At 48.9% G+C, this 18,481-nt stretch overlaps 2 protein-coding genes across 2 annotated transcripts; one reads left to right on the forward strand and one right to left on the reverse strand.

Moving 5' to 3' along the window:
* Positions 1-782: 782 nt before the first annotated feature.
* On the reverse strand, positions 783-5,486 carry Ptges3l (prostaglandin E synthase 3 like). The gene is made up of 7 exons (XM_051159004.1): positions 5,202-5,486; positions 4,737-4,871; positions 4,193-4,259; positions 3,980-4,078; positions 2,307-2,396; positions 1,303-1,356; positions 783-818 (listed from the first exon to the last, which is right to left on the reverse strand). The coding sequence occupies exons 1-7, from the start codon at positions 5,207-5,209 to the stop codon at positions 783-785; spliced, it is 489 nt and encodes a 162-aa protein (XP_051014961.1). The 5' UTR covers positions 5,210-5,486.
* Positions 5,487-5,663: 177 nt separating this feature from the next.
* On the forward strand, positions 5,664-16,567 carry Rundc1 (RUN domain containing 1). Its single transcript, XM_051158697.1, has 5 exons — positions 5,664-6,229; positions 11,327-11,485; positions 13,497-13,695; positions 14,207-14,323; positions 15,685-16,567. Exons 1-5 carry the CDS (start codon positions 5,708-5,710, stop codon positions 16,548-16,550), a joined length of 1,863 nt encoding a protein of 620 aa, XP_051014654.1. The 5' UTR covers positions 5,664-5,707; the 3' UTR covers positions 16,551-16,567.
* Positions 16,568-18,481: the final 1,914 nt, after the last annotated feature.

Raw genomic sequence — 18,481 nt, forward strand, 5'->3', positions numbered from 1 at the left:
CAAAAAAAGGTGTGCACCACAATCATCCCCGAGGTAATTTGGATTTTTAAAATGTTTTATTTTTATTTATTTATTTATTTATTTTTTATTCCTGTACAGAGGTGTACAGGAAGCTGTCTACGGGTGACAGACATCCATATGGATGAGATGAAGTCCCCTGGCTTGCATACAAGCCTGTCCAGTAACATCTTCCCACTGCAAAAGGGACCAGAATCTCTGGAGGGAAAAAAAAATAAAAAAAGGCTTTCCACAGGAAAAGTACAAGGAGAAAAGAGACAGGATTCACTCCTAGAATTTATTGCAGTCTCTTTCTTCTTTGGCCTTTGCTTTACCACATACAAACACATGTTCAAATCCAAAGCATTCAAAGCATAGATTCTAAGTCGAATCAGTGGGAAGTTGGAAGCCACCCTCCACACACACATCAACTGATGCAGGACCACACGCAAGCACCCAGGGGGAAGACATAAAACATGGAGAGGCACTCTAAAGAAACAGTTTCTGGAGCCTGGCCTGCTTTAATCTCAGCACTTGGGACACAGAGGCAGGTGGATCGCTGTGAGTTCGAGGCCAGGCTGGTCTACAAAGTGAGTCCAGAACAGCCAATGCTACACAGAGAAACTCTGTCTCGAAAAAGAAAGAAAGAAAGAGCTTCCAGAGCAGTCCAAGGTCTCCTTGGCTCCTGATGCATAACCAACTAGTTGAAGAAGGCCCCATCATAGCTTCTCGGCACCACAGAAAGTACCCACAGCCTCCTCCCCAGCTCCCACTGTCACAGAAAGCTAGGTAGTTGTTGCATCCCCACCATCATAATCATCCTGAAAAGAGAAGAAAAAGTACCTGTGGTTACTATGGTAACAGTCACAGCCAATGCTCACTGCCCCCACCCCAACCCCCAATCCTAAATCACATCTCTTAGGCTAAATTTGGGTAATGAGATAAATCGCTTTTTGTTTTGTTTTGTTTTGTTGAGACAGGGTTTCTCTGTGTAGCCTTGACTGTCCTGGACTCACTTTGTAGACCAGGCTGGCCTCAAACTCACAGTGATCCACCTGCCTCTGCCTCCCGAGTGCTGGGATTAAAGGCGTGCACCACCTCTGCCACCACCCCCACTCACCCCTACCCCCTACCCCCGCTGGAATATACATACTTATGTTTGTGGGTTTTCTCCTGTTCCTTTTTGGAGGGTGGGGTTCATGCATGGTGGGAAACCACTCTTACACTGAGCTGCATCCAGCTCTAATGTGTTATTTGTGAAAGTCTAAAAGGGAAACTGTAAGCTCTAGGGAAGATGTTACTTACATCCAGATCATCCATGGCAGGGGGAGGTCTCTTAGTACTGACCTTGTTCAGGAGCTAAAGGGAAGAGAGAGACAGTCACAAGAGAGGAGGGGTGAGGGAAGAGCAGCCTGACTATTAGGAGGAGAGACAGGAGAATGGCCCCTGCCAGAGGGCGCTGGAGAAGTCATCCTGAGGAAACCCAGGTTTGGTTCCCAGCACCCGAGTGGTAGCTTACAAAAGTTAATCTTAGGCGGAGTGTGTTGGCACTTGCTTGCAATACAAAAACTTAACAAGTGGAAGCAGGACGATGAAGAGCTCCAGGCCAGCTCACTACACAGGAAGTTCCCAAGGCCAGCCTGGACTGCATGAGACCCTGTCTCAAAAGGAGCAGGGCCAGCCTGGCATGGTGGAGCATACCTTTAATCCTAGCACTGAGGAGGCAGAGGCCAATGAATATGCACCTGCTGCCAAGCCTGAGGACACGAGTTCAATACCTGGGACCTACATGTTGAAAATAGAAGACAGAGTCCCACAATTTGTCTTCCAATCTCCACATGGGTGCTGTGGCATGTGTGCATCTTCTGCTCCCAAATAAAAAAATAAATGTGGGGGCTGGAGAGATAGCTCAGAGGTTAAGAGCACCATCTGCTCTTCCAAAGGTCTCAAGTTCAGGCCAGGAGATGGTAGTGCACGCCTTTAATCCCAGCACTCGGGAAGGCACAGGCAGGCGGGTCGCTGTGAGTTCGAGGCCAGCCTGGTCTACAAAGTAAGTCCAGGATGGCCAAGGCTACACAGAGAAACCCTGTCTCGAATAAACAAACAAACAAACATACAAAGCTACACAGAGAAACCCCGTCTAGAAAAACCAAAAGAAAAAGAAAAAAAGAAAGAGAAGAAAAAAAACCAATCAATAAAATAGTAAACCTTTAATTTTTTTCCTTTTAAATTTCATGAATACTAATTTTTCTCATTTCTGCTAAATACACAGTGAATAAAATATGCAGCATATTAGCCCTATCTCATACCTCTGCGTAGTGTTCCACCTGAGCCAGCTCCACCTCATCGTCTCCTTCCCAGTCTCTCCAGTTATCAAAGTCCACAGAGAGCCACACAGGCTGCAAGAGGGGGCACAGAGATCATCAGAGGCAGGAAGGAGAGAAGCTAGAGTACATGGGAAGTGTGTGTGTGTGTGTGTGTGTGTGTGTGTGTGTGTGTGTGTGTGTGCGCGCGCGCGCACGCACGTGCGAAGTTCCAAGGCTGACACTGAGAGTCCCATCCTTGATGACTCTTCGCTTTAATCACTGAGGCAGGGTCTCTCCCGGCAGGCCCTGAGCTCCCTCTTACTAGCCTCACTAGTTGGGGGGCTCACTCACTAGGACCCCCTGTCACTGCCTGTTGAGACTGGAGTTACAGGAAAGGGCCACACCCACCTAGAATCCCAGGGTCGGGACTCCAAGATAGTTTCCAGGACTGCACAGTGAGTATGCAGGACCTCTGCTGCATCCTTGCCTCAGCCCTGACCGGGTCTTTTTGTTTTTGTTTCTGGGTTTTTTGTTTTGTCTTTGTTTGTTTGTTTGTTTGTTTTGTTTTCTCAAGACAGGGTTTCTCTGTGTAGCCTTGGCTGTCCTGGAGTTACTTTGTAGACCAGGGTGGCCTCGAACTCACAGAGATCTGCCTGCCTCTGCCTCCCGAGTGCTGGGATTAAAGGCATAGCGCCACCACGCCTGCCTCAAAAGAAATTTTAAAAAAGATTTATTTAGCAGGGCGTGGTGGTGGCGCACGCCTTTAATCCCAGCACTCGGGAGGCACAGGCAGGCAGATCGCTGTGAGTTCGAGGCCAGCCTGGTCTACAAAGTGAGTTCAGGATGGCCAAGGCTACACAGAGAAACCTTGTCTCGAAAAAACAAAAAAAAAAAAAAAGATTTATTTTATTTATTATGTATACAGTGCTCTGTCTACATGTACACCTGCATGCCAGAAAAGGACATAAGATCTCATTATAGATGGTTGTGAGCCACCATGTGCTTGCTGGGAATTGAACTCAGGACCTCTGGAAGCAGTTGGTGCTCTTAACCTCTGAGCCATCTCTCCAGCCCCTCAAAATAATTTGTTGGCTGGGGACAAAACAAAACAACTAAATAAATGTAAAAGCCAGACTCAGCCAGCAGGTGGCCACCTTTCAGCGTTTAGATGAGAACTTGCTATCTAAGAGTCTTAAGCAGGAGAGTGACAGAGAGACGGGACAGCCATGCTGAGAGCAATAGAAATGATGGGTTAGAGATGGGACAGAAAATACACAACAAATTCCTAGCAAAGTCAGGCATGGTAGGCCACGCCTGAAATATCAACAGTCGGGGTGCTGAGACAGGAGGATGGCAGTTTCAAGACCAGCCGGAAGGAGCTACGCGGAAAGAGCCTGACTCAAAACCAAAAGCAAACACAGACATACAAAACAAGTATCTCCTTCGACAAACCCTGACGGACGCTGTCTCGGCTAGGAGGAAAGCCATAGATTCCAGAGTATTAGATCAAACATACGGGACCCGCGTGACTCACTGAATACTGACTAGAAAGAAGACAAAGGCAATGCGATTCAGATGTCACTCTGGTGCCTGGGTACACAGAGAAAGGCCACTGGTAGAGAGCACAGGAGTGGACGCCCACCCCACCCCACCCCACCCCACCCCCACCAACTCACCTTTATATCCTCCTTGGTGAGCCGAGGCCAGGCCACCTTCTCCTTCCATTTCCTCACAAAACAAGTAATGGAGCGACCAGAGCGCTTATCCTGGGAATCCTGTCAGACAGACGGCTTCATTCTTAGAGACTTGAGTTGGGGGGTGAACCTCCAGGTTCTTTGCCTGGCCAGCCTTTCTTGGCCAGACCTGCCTATCCTTTACCCTGCCCTCACCTTGGAGTTCACCTTGGCATAGAACTCAATCTCATTGTACAGCTCCACTCCATCACCATTCCTGCAGCTGGAGAGAAAGCAAACGTAAGAAGACATAGGAGGAGCCGGGCGTGGTGGCGCACGCCTGCGATCTCAGCACTCGGGAGGCAGAGGCAGGCGGATCGCTGTGAGTTCGAGGTCAGCCTGGTCTACAAAGCGAGTCCAGGACAGCCAAGGCTACATAGAGAAACCCTGTCTCGAAAAACAAAAACAAAACAAAACAAAACAAAAAGACATAGGAAGAGTCCTCGGTGGCACACGCCTGCTATCTCAGCACTCGGGAGGCAGCGGCGCACGGCAGGCGGATCTCTGCGAGTTCGAGGCCAGCCTGGTCTACAAACAGAGTCCAGGACAGCCAAGGCTACACAGAGAAACCCTGTCTCGAAGGAGGGGGGAAAAAAGACATAGGAAGAGTGAGTGAACGGATAGTTCTTGAAACACTGAAGATAGGAACAGTTCTTCAGACACCAGGTCTGTTCAGGCAGGGGTGGGAAAGGCTACTTACCTGAACACAACGCGGTGGTCCTCAATGAGCACACTGACGTCGGTGCTGTCCTCAACACAAAACTCCATGTAAACATATTTGGGTCTGTCGTACCACAGGGTCCGGGCATGCTGCCTGAAGAGGTTGGAGGTGGGGCTTGGTAGGAGTGGCAGGACAGAGGCAATAATAGAGAGAGGTAGAGGGAGCATACAATACAGCCGTGTAGGGTGCCGCTGACCCAGTTGGAGGAGAGTGGTAGGAGTGGAGGGAAGTGGCGAGAATAAGCCAGAAAGACAAGGGAAGTAAGGAGTTAGGAGGTGTATTCATATTACACCGTCCCTTTCACCCACAGTCGCAGACGCCTAGAGTCCGGAGCTCCGATGGGCAGGATCAGCAGCTTCTACAAGAGGTGGGTGGGGCAGGAAATCTGCCGGGAAACCGGCAAGGGAGTAGGTAGGATCTGTAGGATGGCGTCCTGAAACTCACCGTTCCATGGTGGCTCCAGCTGCCTGGTGGCTTTTGGAGTCCCAAGCAAGGGCTTGGTACTAAATTTAGAACCAAGGGACACCCCTAGCAGCTGCCTCTCCTTATATGGTCAGGGGAAGGGTTGAGAGGAATGGAAAGGTGGTTTGACAGAAAAAGTGATCGGCGGTCCAGAAGGACTCTGAGAGCTTTTACTGCATGCTTTCACCTCTCTGGGTCTCCAGAAATATATGCATCAGGATATCAGATCTACCTTCTATGGCCAGAGGAAGGGCTACCCTAGACTATAGGCCGGAAGTTACCGGTCCTCGGTCTTGTTCACTTGTTCCTTCAACGAAAAGTACTCCTGTGCCTAAATCACAAAGTGCACTCAAGAAATTTCCAGGGGGCGGGTCCTCGGGAGATTGGAGGCGTGCAGGCCCCGCCCACCGCTCCCGCAGGCTTCCTGGCCAGCGGTTGCCATGGCAGCAAGGGGGCGCGACTGACGTGCGGCCGGCGTTTCCGGGAAGATGGCGACGGTGGAAGTGGCCACAGAGCTGGGAACTGTGGCGACCGTCTTCGGGCCAAAGTCGAAGGACGAAGAAGAAGAGGAGGAAGAGGAGGAGGAGGAGTCGCTGCCACCATGCGAGACTGTGCGCTGGACCCCCGTGGGCGCAGTGGCCGAGGCCGGTCCTGGGGCAGCCTCCTCGGAGGAGGCGGCAGCCGAGGAGCCTGGAGCGGCTCCGAGCTCTCCTCCCGACGCGACCATCCGCACGCTGAGGCGGCTGCAAGCCGAGCGTCGGCAGCTGGACTCAGCCCTGCTCGCGCTGTCCTCGCACTTCGCGCAGGTGCAGTTCCGCCTGCGCCAGGTAGTGCGCGGGGCGCCCGCGGAGCAGCAGCGTCTCCTGCGGGAGCTCGAAGACTTTGCCTTCCGCGGCTGTCCTCACGTCCTGGGTTACGAGGGGCTGGAAGACCCCTGCGGCGGTGGCGGCGACGGCGAAGGAGATGATGGGCTGCCGGAGGACCGGCCACGGGTGCGCGGCGAGGACCAGGTGAGTGTCTGAGGCTGGGTCCGGATGAGGATGAGGATGGGGCAGGCAGGTACCATGTGATGCTGACTTGGATTGAGGTAGAAAGGGTGAGGCGCTACCAAGGCGTATTATAGGTACGTGAATGCAAGATACAGAGACTGGAGACAGGAAGATGCAGAAAGGCATATGGCAAGCGCTGAAAGACCCTGAGGTGCTTATCCTGAGTGCGTTTGTGTCACACGCTCTAACCTCCAACTCTGAGCATTTGCTGATAAAATGAGCATGGGGAATGGGCGAAGTGGCAGGTGAAAGGGTAAGTGAATTCGAATCCACGAAAATGTAAATTAATCCCCCAAGCGTTTTTTGGCATATAGATAGGCTGTAATCTTTATGCAGTCTTATCTCGGTGGGAGGTCAGGTGACTAGCCGCCTTCCCTTGGCAGTGGAAAGAAACACACCCATTTATAAGGATGTCCTAACAATGTCTTCAAACTGCCTAATAAAGTGGTTCTCTGAAAGGGCTCGCTCTTCTGACTTCAGTACACTGAAGAAGCAATGGAATTCTGTAAACCACAAGGTTCCTTACACATTTTGAATCTCTCGAAACTGGAAGTGTTGAGACAGGTCAACTTTCTCCTTCTTGCACTACAGGTTGCACTCCACTTTAGCCAGGGAAACTTACCGGTGGCAGACATTGACTTCTGCTGGTCTGAGCTGTTTCTAGTTCCTTCTCGTACCCAAATGTCCTTGAGGGAGGATCGGTCAGCCGTAAAGCTGCAAGATTTAAAAAATAGCCAGGCACATGGAAGGCCGTGTGCAGATGTCACACTGTCTTTTTTTATTGTTTATTGTCGCTTGCAGAAAAGTTCTCAGTGTGATGCCTTAAGAAATTGTGCTCGCTGCACCTATTAAGCAGCTGTATTCTTTTTTTTTTTTTTTTTTTAATATTTTGTTCAAATTTCAATTTATGTGCATTGGTGTGAGGGTGTCAGATCTTGAAGTTACAGACAGTTGTGAGCTGCCATGTGGGTGCTGGGAATTGAACCCGGGTCCTTTGGAAGAGCAGGCAGTGCTCTTAACCATTGAGCCATCTCTCCAGCCCCCAGCAGCTGTATTCTTAAGTGCATACATTGATGTGTGAACAGGTAGTCCCTGAATGGAGGACATCTTTTCACTGAGTGATGTACTTTTAATATTTTGGGGGGCAAAGAGGACAGTCTTGGGGGTGGAACCCAGGGGCTTGCATGCTGTAGGCAAGTGTTCTTTCACCAATTGTGTCCTCAGCCCTGGAAATTATTATTATTATTATTATTATTATTATTATTATTATTATTATTATTTTGGTTTTTTTTTTTTTTTTTTTTTTTTTTTTCCGAGACAGGGTTTCCTCTGTGTAGCCTTGGCCATCCTGGACTCACTTTGTAGACCAGTCTGGCCTCGAACTCACAGCGATCCGCCTGCCTCTGCCTCCCGAGTGCTGGGATTAAAGGCGTGCGCCACCACGCCCGGCTCATTATTTTGGTTTTTTGAGACAGGGTTTCTTCGTGTAGCTTTGGCCATCCTGAACTCACTTTGTAGATCAGGCTGGCCTCGAACTCACAGCGATCCACCTGCCTCTGCCTCCCGAGTGCTGGGATTAAAGGCGTGCGCCACCATGCCCGGCTCGAAATTATTATTATTGATTTTGTTTTTTAGACAGGCTCTCTGGCCCAGGCTGTCTTTGAACTTACTATATATATGTGGGGCAGGGTTGAGGCAGAGACAACACAGTGCTGCTGTCACAGCCTGCATGTGGAGGTCAGAGGACAACCTTAAGGAGTTACTTCTCAGAATGTGAACTGTAGAAATCAAACACAGGCTGTCAGGCTCGGTGTTCCTAACTTTGAATTTCTGATCTTCCTGCTTCTACCTTCTGAATACTCAGATCATAGACACGTAGGCCATTCCCAGTTTACTCATTGCTTAGGTTTGAACCCAGCACCCAGGCCTGCACGCTATCAACTTAGCTATCTCCCCAGCCCCTCCAAATTACTTTCAACTTTATCTTAATGTGTACTGGAAATTTAATCTACTATTTCCTGCCTTGCCCCAGAACTCACTGTTCTCCCTGTTAAATTTGTTTGCTCACCTGCAGCAAACATGCTGTAACTACGACAGCAAGTGAGATACCCTGCCTGTCATGGAAACAAATCAGCATTTATAGCTAGTTTCACTCTTCCTTGGCTTCACAAACGGATGACAAAGATGGACTATTTGTGTCTTCTCTTTTGGCTAGTTAGACAACTTCCTCCAGCCAGAGTTCGTTATTTAGAATTTGTTATTCTGTGCCTAATTTAGTCCAAAAACATATAAGAAATATGTACTGTGGGCTGGAGATGTGGCTCAGTGGTTAAGAACAGGCTACTGTTGCAGAAAACCCAGGTTTGAGTCCCAGCATCTCCATGGCAGCTCACAACAGTCTATAAATCCTGGTCCAAGGATTAGGCACCCTCTTCTAGCCTCTGTGGGCACCAGGCACTCAGGTGGTGCACAGACATGCATGTGGGCAAATCATCCATAAGCAAAAAATAAAATTAAGAAAATATTTTTTTGTTTTTTTTTTTTTTTTTTTTTTTTGTTTTTTTTGTTTTTTTTTTTTTTTTTTTGAGACAGGGTTTCTCTATGTAGCCTTGGCTGTCCTGGACTCGCTTTGTAGACTAGGCTGGCCTCGAACTCACAGCGATCCACCTGCCTCTGCCTCCCGAGTGCTGGGATTAAAGGCGTGCGCCACCACGCTCGGCTGAAAATATTTTTTTTAAAGGAAGAAAGAAATGTGTACTGAGAATTCACCCCATACTGAGCATAGGCCTAGGTGTCCTAGAGATTGAAAGGCTCTTTGGGAGTCCATAGGTTAGTAGAGACAGGTCTCAAACAAACACTGTAATGAGTAAGTGTACACAACACAGAAGCAGAAATGGCTTGTTCTTCCTCGAGAAAACCAGGGAAAGCTTTCAGGGAGACCTAGTTACCAGCTGAGGAAGGGAATGGCGTTATGAGAAAAAGCAGTAACACTCTGGAAGACTGGAGAGTATCCTGAAGCTTGCTTTCATGTTCAGCAAAGCTAAAGAAAATGGATTTCTCCAGGGCTGGAGAGATGGCTCAAAGGTTAAGACACTGTCCGTTCTTCTAAAGGTCCTGAGTTCAATTCCCAACAACTACATGGTGGCTCAAAACCATCTATACTGAGTTCTGGTGCCCTCTTCTGGCATGCAGGCAGAATACTATAGAAATAATAAATAAATCTTTAAAAAGAAAGAAAAGAAGCTGGGCATGGTGGTGCATGCCTTTAACCCCAGCACTTGGGAGGCAGAGACAGGCAGATTGCTGTGAGTTCGAGGCCAGCCTGGTCTACAAAGAGAGTCTAGGACAGCCAGAGCGTTACACAGAGAAACCCTGTCTCAAAAAACAAACAAACAAACAAAAAAAGGGGGGGATGAGTTCTTCTTAAGAAGTTGAACAAAAGAAGAAAGGAAGGAAGAAAGGGGATTTCTCTTTAAGAAGTTGAATGAAAAGTTAATTTTTTGTTTTTTGTGTTTGTTTGTTTGTTTGTTTTTGGTCTGTTCTTTCTCCTACCTTGCTTCTTGAGGGCTTGGTAAGTACCACTTTAAGGCTAACTTTAATACTATGTAGATCCTAGTTTAAAATGTAGCCTTCTGCCTGTCTATGAGTGGTTTAGTGCCTCTGCTTCTTTGGCTTTTTGGTTGGTTGTCTTTTGTTTTTTGTTTTTTTCCCAGTGGTGGCTGTTAAGGCTGGCCTGGAACTCACTGAGGAGTACAGGTGTGCATGTCATATCTGGAGTGCCAAAGAAGACCCAGTATATAAGAATATGTTAGCCAGACTTGATCCCTGTGAACGACGCTATGTGGTCCCTGGCAGTGAGAAAATGGTTGTCCTCAGAGAAACTTACCTCTCACGTACACCCACCCAGCACCCCTGCCCACCCCTGTGACTTCTCTTCTGTGTATTTCTGTGCCTTAGTAATTAGGTTTCATTGTTTCCCCTTTTACAGAAATAGCTATAACCTTTCCAGGAAGCTTTGAAATGTCAGAATGCTGGTCGCCTTCTACACATACAAAGCCTTTCTCTATATCCCCAGGCTTTGCTTTTTTTTTTTTTTTCTTTTGGTTTTTCGAGACAGGGTTTCTCTGTGTAGCCTTGGCTGTCCTGGACTCACTTTGTAGACCAGGCTGGCCTCGAACTCACAGCAATCCGCCTGCCTCTGCCTCCCGAGTGCTGGGATTAAAGGCGTGCGCCACCACGCCCGGCTCAGGCTTTGCTTTTTGAGACAAGGTCTCATGATGCCCAGCCTCCAACTAGCTGTCTCGCTCGTGCTGGAGGGTGCGCCTGACCCAGAGTCTTCACAAGCCACCACACCCGACTCATTCCCCCAGCGGTTGTGCAAACACTGGTTTGCCTGGAGTACTGAGTGAGGGATAATCCGTGCTGCCTGACCATGGAAGATGACGCCTTTAACTCCTGGAGGCCGTCTTACCTGAGTTTTCTCTCTCCTGACTAGCCCTTTGAAAAACAACAAGCCTATTAACAAAAGGCTTCATTGTGCTTGTATTCTGTCTGCAGGAAAGGGATGAACACTTCTTATAGAAAGTTTGAGGCCAGCCTGGTCTACAAGCGAGTCCAGGACAGCCAAGGCTAACACAGAGAGACCCTGTCTCAAAAAAAAAAAATTATAAAAAAAAAAAACACCAAAAAAAAAAAAAAAAGAAAGAAAATACAAATGTAAGCTGGGTGTGGTGGCACACAATCATAATCCCAGCACTCTGCAGGTAGAGGCAGGCAGATCACTGTGAGGTCAAGACTAGCCTGGTCTACAAAGTGAGGCCATGACAGCCAGGACTGCACAGGAAAACCCTGTCTAGAAAACCGTGAGAGAGAGAGAGAGAGAAAACACATGTAATCAGTTTACCTGGGTGAAGTATATTGTTATATTGTTACTCGTCCATTGTTTAATTGGCTCGTTTGGAAGCATCATGTATTTCCCTGGACATTTTTGGCATAGCATCTTAAAGTGCCTTTAATTTCTCTTTTGTGAAATACACCCAATTATTTTTCTCATCACAGAGTGAGCAGGAGAAAAGGGAGCGCCTGGAGAGCCAGAGGGAGAAGCAGAGGGAGCTGATCCTGCAGCTCAAGACCCAGCTGGATGACCTGGAGACATTCGCCTATCAGGAGGGCAGCTACGACTCCCTGCCACAGTCCGTGCTCTTGGAAAGACAGCGGGTGAGCCAGCGTTTCTCACAGTTAATGTGTCCCTGCTGGTGGTGCACCGCTCCTCCCCAGCACACTTCTTCCATGGCCTTGGGTCATGGACCTCAGGTCCAAATCAAAGAGACGGTTTACTACTTCCTGGGACCAGTCTTTCTCTCTTGTTCCCTTTGTTCCAAAGTTCCTTTATCATTTGTTTTCATCAATAAAAAGGATTAAAAATTATGAAATAGCTGGGCTGGTGGCGCACGCCTTTAATCCCAGCACTCAGAAGGCAGAGGCAGGCAGACCGCTGTGAGTTCGAGGCCAGGCTGGTCTACAAAATGAGTCCAGGACAGCCAAGGCTTCATAGAGAAACCCTGTTTCGGAAAAAAAAGAAATTATGAAATAAGAATATATTTACTTGGGAGCCTTCAGAGAAAGTAAATAAAAAGCTTTTGGGATTTTGCTTGTATGTACGTCTGTGTACCAAATGCACAAAATGCCTGTGGAAGCCAGAGAGGGTGGTAGAACCACTCAAGTGGAGTCACAGAGTTGTGACACTCCATGTGGGCTCTGGGAATTCAGCCCTAGTCCCGTGAGAGAGTACCAGTGCTCTTAACTGCTGAGCCATCTCTCCAGCCCAAATAGGAGGCTATTGCTTCTTTAGCCATTTTGGATCGTTCACCCTGTTCTACTGGCCTGGTAAATTCACCTTGGCTTGTTCGCTCTGCTTACTAGCCTGGTAGATTCACAATGCATGAGAGGTGCCATTCCAATCAAAAGGAACTAAGTGTTGTTTTGTTTTGTTTTGTTTTGTTTTTTGAGGCAGGTCTCATATAGCCTAGGCTGGCCTCTTAACTTGTTATATAGTCAAGCCTGACCTCGAACTTGTGACCCTCCTGCCTTCTGTATCCACGTGCTTAGATGACAGGTTTATATGGTACTAGAGAGTGGGCGTCCAAGTTTTCACTCATGCTAGGCAAGTGCTGTTTGTAGAGCCCTGGGCCGAGGGTCATTCTAAAATGAGACGAGATTCTGTGCCCTCATCTTTCTTTTTACATTATTGTATGAGTGTGGGTGCACATGTGCCACAGCACCCATTCTCTCCTTCAGCCTTTGTGTGGATTCTGCGGGTCTAACTCAGGTCACTATGCTTACTTAATAGGCAGAGCCATCTCTTGGGGCCCTATCTTTTTTGTTTGTTCTTTGTTTTTCGAGACAGGGTTTCTTTGTGTAGCCCTGGCTGTCCTGGGCTGTGTAGACCAGGCTGGCTCGAACTCAGAGATCCACCTGTCTCTGCCTCCCAAGTGCTAGGACTAAAGGTGTGTGCCATCACTGCCTGGCTCGGGTCCTATTTTTTTGTTTTTTTGTTTGTTTGTTTGTTTTTGTTTTTTTTCTGAGACAGAGTTTCTCTATGTAACAGCCCTGCTGTCCTGGGCTCACTTTGTAGACCTGGCTGGCCTTGAACTCACAGAGATCCACCTAACTCTGCCTCCCAAGTGTTGGGACTAAAGGCGTATGTTACCATGCCCAACTGCTCGGGCCCTATTTTGTTTTTTCAAGACAGGGTCTCTCTGTGTAGCCTTGCCTGTCCTGGCCTCACATTGTAGACCAGGCTGGCTTCGAACTCACTAGGATCTACCTGCCTCAGCCTCCTGTGTGCTGGGATTAAAGGCCTGCGCCACCACGCCCGGCCTTTTTTTTTTTTTTTTTTTTAAAGATTTATTTATTTATACAGCATTTGCCTGTATATGTGCCTTCATGCCAGAAGAGGGCATCAGATCACATAGATGGTTGTGAGCCACCATGTGGTTGCTGGGAATTGAACTCAGAACCTCTGGAAGAGCAGTCAGCGCTCCTAACCTCTGAGCCATCTCTCCAGCTCCCTCGGGCCCTATTTTAAGCAGCGGCTACATCAGTTTCTCCTGAAGTTGGAGACCTTTGCGGTTCTTATCCACCCTTGAGCATAGAAGCCTTGCTAACACTCCTCCCTAGGCCTCTGCTTCAGAACTGCAAAGGACACGCTCACTGCTGCTCTTGACAGGTGATCATCGATGAGTTAATAAAGAAACTGGACATGAATCTGAATGAGGACATCAGTTCCCTGTCCACCGAGGAGCTTCGTCAGCGTGTGGACTCAGCAGTGGCTCAGATTGTCAACCCAGCTCGGGTGAAAGAACAGCTGGTCGAGCAGCTGAAAACCCAGATCCGGGACCTTGAGATGTTCATCAGCTTCATCCAAGGTCAGTGAGCATCTGGGGCGTGGAGGCGAGGACAGGCGGTAGTGCCCTGTGGTCTCAGAACTGGGATCTAAAGGAGCCAGTTCTCACTGTTCCACAGACTTGAAGTGGGTATGGTGGTACACGCCTTTGATCCTGGAATTCAGAGAAGCAGAAGCCAGCAGATCTCAGGGATCCAGGCCAGCCTGTTGTATAGCGTGAGGGAGGCCTCTTATGTATGCCACAGTAGGATGGAAAGAACATTGTCTTTCAGGTCCACTGCCAGACTCATGCCCTTGAGTATGTTCCTCCCTCTTTAGTCTGACTCTCTCCACTGGGGATAATTCATTCTTCGTTTGCTAAGCAAATATTTATTGAGCCAGCTATGCTATACCAGGCACCTTTCACACAGTAAAACGCAATAATCTATAAAATTCTGATCAAGTAGCAGGCACTATTACCTATTCTTTTCCTTCTTAAAATCTGCTATGAAGGGGATAAATACGAGTCTTGCTTTTGTCACTTCTGATAACAGATGAAGTTGGAAGCCCCTTGCAGACGGGTGGACACTGTGACTGCAAGGCCAGCGGGAAGGCAGGAAATGGCTCCACCAGAATGGGCAACAGCACAATGTCCCCAGGAACCAGCAAAAGTAAGTACAGCTGCTAGAATGCACAGGCTACAAAAGCAGAAAGTGGGAGGTGAAGGCAGGAGAGTTGAGAGTTGGAGGTCAATCTGGACTACATATCGAGAGCCTGTCTGGCAAGAAGAAAGGACAGTGAGATTGGCTCAGCGTGGCACTGGGGTTCTCGTGCTGCCAAGCCTGGGGACATGTCTTGGAGCCTCAGGTCCTACGTGAGGGAAGGAGAACTGACTCTCCCTGGTTGCCCTGTGACCTTAAGAACATTCATTCTCTTCGAGCATGGTGGCGCATGCCTTTAATCCCAACATTTGGGAGGGAGGGAGAGGCACGTGTATCTCTGTGAATTCAAGGCCTGCCTGATCTACAAAGAGAGTCCAGGACAGCCAGGGCTACACAGAGAAACCCTGTCTCAAAAAACCAAAAAAATAAATAAGAAAGAAAGGAAAAAGATTAATGATTGCTTGGGTCTTGGGAAGAAATGAGTAAGAGGAATGATAATGGTGCAGGGTTGCACCCGGGAGGCAGAGGCAGATGGATCACTGTGAGTTCGAGGCTAGCCTGGTCAAAAAAGTGAGTCTAGGACAGTCAGGGCTACACAGAGAAACCCTGTCTCGAAAAACAAAAACAAAAAAAATGGCATAGGGTGTCTTTTGGGGATGATAAAAACATTCTGATATAGACTGATGGGTTGTGGTGATGGACGTACAACTCTTAAGTGTAGTTTTGAAATGACCAGATGTAGGAGATGCAGCTAGTACAAGCCTAGCATAGATGGAATCCTAGGGCCCTGGGTTTAATCCTGAGCACCAAAACAAAAGGAAACAAAAAGAAGCTGAGCGTGGTGGCATATACCTGTAACCCTACCACTTCAGAGACTGAGGCCAACCTGGACATGGTGCGCCTGCCGGAAATCCCATACATAGGGAGGCCGAGGGATGAGGACTGACACGATAGCAAGATCCTGTTTGGAAAATCCAGCAGCAGCCTGAATTGTACACTAGAAATGGATGCGCTGCACAGTATCTCAGTTACAGCTAGTAGAATTAGCCAAAAATCAGCCAGTCCAGTTGCATCCTTGCCTTTGTGTGGCACCTGTCCTGTGCCTCAGAAGCAAGGCTTGCTCTCGGCTTGTGGCCTGTTGAATGTTCTGTGTCCCTTTGACCTCTTTCTTTTTTTTTTTTTTTTTTTTTGGTTTTTCGAGACAGGGTTTCTCTGTGTAGCCTTGGCCATCCTGGACTCATTTTGTAGACCAGGCTGGCCTCGAACTCACAGCGATCCGCCTGCCTCTGCCTCCCGAGTGCTGGGATTAAAGGCGTGCGCCACCACGCCCGGCTTGACCTCTTTCTAATGAGCCACTCTTTTCTAAGCAGCCAAGGCAGAAGACGCGAAGAGAGTTCGGGAGACAGGGCTCCACCTGATGCGGCGAGCGCTGGCGGTGCTCCAGATATTCGCGGTTAGCCAGCTGGGCTGTGCCACAGGCCAGATCCCTCAAACCTTATGGCAGAGGGGCCAAGCAGACAGAGACTACTCCCCCTTATTGAAAAGGCTGGAAGTATCAGTTGACAGAGTAAAGCAGCTAGCCTTGAGACAACAGCCACATGACCATGTCATCACTTCGGCCAACCTCCAGGACCTCTCTCTGGGAGGCAAGGATGAGCTGACCATGGCTGTGCGGAAGGAGCTGACAGTGGCAGTGAGGGACCTGCTGGCCCATGGACTGTATGCCTCGTCCTCTGGGATGAGCCTCGTCATGGCCCCCATTGCTTGTTTGCTGCCAGCCTTCTCCTCGGCCCCTGAGACCATGCACCCCTGGGAGCTCTTTGTAAAGTACTATCATGCCAAGAATGGCCGCGCCTATGTGGAATCCCCAGCCCGGAAGCTCTCACAGTCTTTCGCCCTGCCCATAATGGGTGGCACTGCTGTGACCCCTAAACAGAGTCTTCTGACAGCCATCCACCTGGTGCTGACAGAGCACGACCCTTTCAAGCGCAGCGCTGACTCGGAGCTGAAGGCGTTGGTGTGCATGGCGCTGAATGAGCAGCGCCTGGTGTCCTGGGTAAACCTCATCTGCAAGTCAGGGTCCCTCATCGAACCCCATTACCAGCCCTGGAGCTACATGGCCCACACAGGTTTCGAGAGCGCCCTCAACTTGCTCAGCCGCCTCAGCAGCCTCAAGTTCAGCCTTCCTGTGGACTTGGCCGTGCGCCAGCTCAAGAACATCAAAGATGCCTTTTGATGAGAGTGCCTACCTTAGGTCCCCCCACACCTTGCTCTGGCAGGATGGCTGACCTAGAGTTCTAGAGTAAAAGCCAGAGAGTTGAAGGTTAGAGACATTTTTCTTAGACTCTTTTCAGGTGGTCGGCCTAATGGGAGCAAAGTCCATTTTCGCTCTTAGCATATTAGAAAGATGTGCCAGAGACTCATCAAAAATAGTGTCAGGGGCCTGAGAGATGGTTCGCCAGGTAAAGATGCTTGCCATCACACCTGCCAATCTGAGTGGTACAAGGATAGGACAGACCTCCCAAAGCTGTCCTCTTACCTCCAACATGAACTGTGGCATGTGGGAACCCCTGCCCAAACACAAATGTAATAATAAAATCTAAGCAATGAACAGTATCAGGACTAGAGGCGTAGCTCGGTGGCGCGATGCATGAAAAGCATGCACACCAGCAGGGCTGAGGACATTAAAAGCAACAGAAAGAGCTGGCCCTAGCCCACCACAGTGTACCTATGCGGCTGTTGGAGCCTGTGTAAACACAGTTACCAAGCCGGGTACAGTGGCGCACGCCTTTAATCCCAGCACTCAGGAGGCAGAGGCAGGTGGATCTCTGAGTTTGAGGCCAGCCTGGTCTACAAAGTGAGTCTAGGACAGCCAGGGCTACACAGAGAAACCCTGTCTCAAAACAAACAAAATATCAGTTACCACACATAGCTACTGCCCAATTCACTGTGCCAAGTCTGATTTTTTTAGAAAATGTAGGTTGTGCCCACCGTTCTCTTCATGGCGGCAAGGCACCGTGAGGGAGTTCCGGAAGACACTGAACTGGATGAGGTTCCTGCTAGTAAACAGTCTTTTGTAAGAAGCAACTGTGGGAGCCCTCGGGCCAGAACTGTAATTCCAGTTAGGAATTCTGAGCTCCCTTTCCTCTGAGGGAATTTTAGTATGGGTCTAAGATGAGAACAGGAATCTCCCTGCTGAGGTGATCCTCACACAGGCAGCACTCCTCTAGGAATGAAAACAGCTGGTGTCAGGTAGGGTCTCTGGGCGGCACTCTCCTCTGAGGCCCCTCAGGACAGAGACAGTCTTCGGAAGTGGAAGCATTCAAAAGGATCCTTGGCGCTCAAGAACACACACTATACATGGTGTGGAGTGGCACGGCCCCCTGGGTTGTGACTCACTGGCACCACTTGTCCCGGAGACTGGCAGATCTCCGCGTAAACAGCAGCAGGGCCATGGATGCCCAAGACCTCCACACAGACTGTACACCTGAATGTCTGTGAACGCAGCTCCGTTGTCCTTCGGCTTGCCGTGGCCATGGGCACTTGCTCCAGGGCTCACTGCCTGGATGGATGAGCTGAGCTGCCACCTGCACCTTGTCCCCGTGAAGTGCACTTTAATTTGTTTTAGCAGTGTGTCACTCAAGATGCATCATCATCGACATTTAGTGGAAATACACTTAGTTTCCTTATGAAACACGGCAGTGTTAAGGGGCTTGGGGTGTAGCTCAGTGGTAGAGTGCTTGCCTTGGTGACCCTCAGCACCACTACCCCAGAAAAAAAGATAATTGTAAAATATCATAAATAATAATAGATCTGTGATTGCTAATAAAGTTACAGTATTTTGTGTAGCTTCTCTGCAAAGTTTATAGCTCCACTCCACTTTTTTTTTTTTTTAAGATTTATTTATTTATTATGTACACCGTGTTCTGCCTACATGTACACCTGCACAGCAGAAGAGGGCACCAGATCTCATTATAGATGGTTGTGAGCCACCATATGCTTGCTGGGAATTGAACTCAGGGCCTTTGGAAGAGCAGTCGGTGCTCTTAACCTCTGAGCCATCTCTCCAGCCCTCCCTTCCACTTTCTAAGTCTCTCTAGTCCTATCTGCCCATGTAATCTCGGTCAGCATTTATTTAGAAACTGTGCACCTCCTGTCTGCCCTGGG

This window comes from Acomys russatus, chromosome 16 (assembly GCF_903995435.1).
Source record: "Acomys russatus chromosome 16, mAcoRus1.1, whole genome shotgun sequence".
Lineage (NCBI taxonomy): Eukaryota > Metazoa > Chordata > Mammalia > Rodentia > Muridae > Acomys > Acomys russatus.